Source organism: Mastomys coucha, unplaced genomic scaffold (genome assembly GCF_008632895.1).
Source record: "Mastomys coucha isolate ucsf_1 unplaced genomic scaffold, UCSF_Mcou_1 pScaffold15, whole genome shotgun sequence".
Taxonomy (NCBI): domain Eukaryota; kingdom Metazoa; phylum Chordata; class Mammalia; order Rodentia; family Muridae; genus Mastomys; species Mastomys coucha.
This window is the reverse complement of record NW_022196897.1, coordinates 55,941,207-55,943,962: the sequence shown is the minus strand read 5'-3', so window position 1 is coordinate 55,943,962 and position 2,756 is coordinate 55,941,207. Positions and strand designations below refer to the sequence as shown.

At 39.5% G+C, this 2,756-nt stretch overlaps 1 protein-coding gene across 1 annotated transcript in view; it reads left to right on the top strand.

The window, feature by feature from the left end:
• Abcb11 (ATP binding cassette subfamily B member 11) overlaps positions 1-2,756 on the top strand; it is a 133,449-nt gene that overhangs the window by 107,082 nt on the left and 23,611 nt on the right. Inside the window, exon 20 of the mRNA XM_031373202.1 lies at positions 478-681. Within this exon, the coding sequence (XP_031229062.1) occupies positions 478-681 (204 nt within the window). The remainder of the gene's footprint in view (positions 1-477; positions 682-2,756) is intronic.

Below are 2,756 nucleotides of genomic sequence, written 5' to 3'. Positions count from 1 at the left end.
ACTCAATCTGTGATATTCTTCTACTTGGTGTAGTTTGTTAGTAACTTTATTTTACTATATTTTATATAGCTTATTGTCTCTTTATTTTCAGAACTCATTTTTTAAAATTATTACTCACACAGTCAAATAGACTAAAGAGCCCATTGGTGAATAGATAAACAAAATGTTGTTTATATGCGCAAGAAAATGTTTATAACTTCAAAAGAAATGAAATTGTAATATGTTCCGCAATGTAGACAAGTCCTGAAAAATCTTATGTTTAGCAAAATAACTCATACACATAAGCATAAATATCATATAACCCCACTTTTATGAGGTGCCTAGAAGAACAGATTCATACAGACAGAGATTAAAACAGAGATTGCCAGCTAAATATTGTCATAGATGTTTTATCACAATAAAAAAAAGAATCTTTCAGTATAAAATAGCTGATAAAAGAGACTGTCTGAAATGGACTTGGTTCCTTTTGATTTGCAGGCTACTGGCTCTCAAATTGGGATGATGGTCAATTCCTTCACTAACATCATTGTGGCCATGCTCATTGCCTTCCTGTTTAGCTGGAAGCTCAGTCTGATTGTAGCAATCTTCTTCCCCTTTTTGGCTTTATCGGGAGCTGTACAGACAAAAATGCTGACTGGGTTTGCTTCTCAAGACAAGCAAGCTCTGGAGAAGGCGGGCCAGGTAATCTCATAGACCTAATTTCCATTCTTATGGTTGGGTTGTTGTCAAGTAAACTGTTTAAAATGAGAAGTACAAGGAGATACCGTTGTCTCTGCCTGGAGACTATGACAATAAAGTTTTGATGCATTAGCTTGATCAGGCAAGAAGAAAGTATGCTAAACATAGACCTTTATGTGCTTGATTTCTTCTTGGCTATTCATTTTACATTTTCTATATTCCCACTTATCGAGGTGGACAGTTCTACTAGAGGAGGAGGGGTTATTGTTGTTGTTGTTGTTGCTTTATCAGCTAAATGATTAACCTGCAAACATATACTTTCAACTTTAACACTTTAGCATTTGCTAAGCTAATGGCAAATGTCTTTGTCAAATGCAATCATAAGCTACAGTATTGAATCTAAATGCATTCAGAGTTTAGATATCCATTTTTTAAAAAGTCTATTGTAATTAATCTGAACATAGGTATGAATTAGGGGACTACGACAGAGATATTTGTCAATTGGGAAAACACACACACACACATGCTGGGCTTGATGGCACAGCCTGCACTGATCTCAGAACTCGGGGCCAGAGGGAAAAGATCAGAAGTTCAAGGTGATTCTCTGCTACATAGTGAGTAAGAGTCCAGTCTGGTTACCCGAGATGCTGTCTCAAGCAACAATAACACACAGGGAGGGAGGGACAGAGGGATGGAAGGAGGGATCAAGAAATCATACATAATATGAATTCTTTTTGTTTTTGTTTTTTGATGCTGGAGACTGAACATAAAGTTTACTGAGCCTAGATTTTACTATTTAAAACTGAGCTATTTACTGTCTTTGTTTTTTTTTAATATTGAGATAGGGTCTTATCAAGTTGCCCAGATGGCACTGAATTCAGACTGAAGGGCAAGCAGGTCTTGAACTTGGGCTCCTCTTACCTTAGTCTCCCAAGCATAGGTATTCTGGGCTTTTACTGCCTGGCCTGAATCATATACACTCAAGCTTCATAAACTTACTCATGAATATGTTCTATCACTGTAAGCTGCCTTTCCATCCAGCGGAAATAAGGAGGCAAACGTGAGCCCTTCTCCAAGCAGATTTTATTCAGGAACCCTTATTTTTACTTCTTCTTAATAATCTCTCTAATCTCATCTAGTATCTCTAGTAGTAGTCTCTAGCAGTCTCTCTAACCTCCTCAGTAGTCGACGACGACCCCATCTAGTATCTCTATAATCTCTCTCTCAGCCTCCCGAGTAGCTGGGACTACTGGAGTGCGCCACCACCACCTGGCTCATAATAATCCACTCTCTAGTAGAATCTAGTAGCCTCCAGCCTTCGCAGGTTAAATGCTTTTCCTGGTCCCAATCAGCATCAGCTGCGTGGCAAAGCATACTAGGCTGCGGGAAATTCATACCAGCTTGCGTCACAAACTGGAGGCACTCAGCTTCTCCAACTAATGGCTTGATTATCAATGCTCTCTGCTTTGGCCAGAGACCAGGTGTTCAGTATATATGTATATAGGGTGGCAGCTGCATCTCCCCACATATCACTTTTCAGACAGAGAATGTGATGCTGTCCAAGTAGCCAGAGCATTTCGGTGCCTTTGTAGAAAATCACATCTTTTTTTTTTTTTTTCGAGACAGGGTTTCTCTGTGTCGCCTTGGCTGTCCTGGAACTCACTCTGTAGACCAGGCTGGCCTCGAACTCAGAAATCCACCTGCCTCTGCCTCCCAAGTGCTGGGAAGAAAATCACATCTTTAATAATGGAGTACCACAATTCATTAACAGTGGACCTTAAACTGTGCCTTTAAACACATGCTCACCATGTAAACTAAAGATGAACTGATACCTTTAACTAGTGATATGCAGTTATGTGCTTTAGAGGAGATGGCTTACCAGGCAGCGGTTTTGGACAATAGTCTCTAGTACTTCAAATTATGTTAAGTAGGTGTTTTGCTTGAGAAGATGTTCAAAGACAGCATTTTAGACATTTTAAATGGACTAGCAGAATAATTTTAAAGCTTGTGTGGGACAAGCATGGGAGGACCTTGTCTCACACTATCTCTTCCCCCAGCAAGTAGAGGTAATGAAGCCA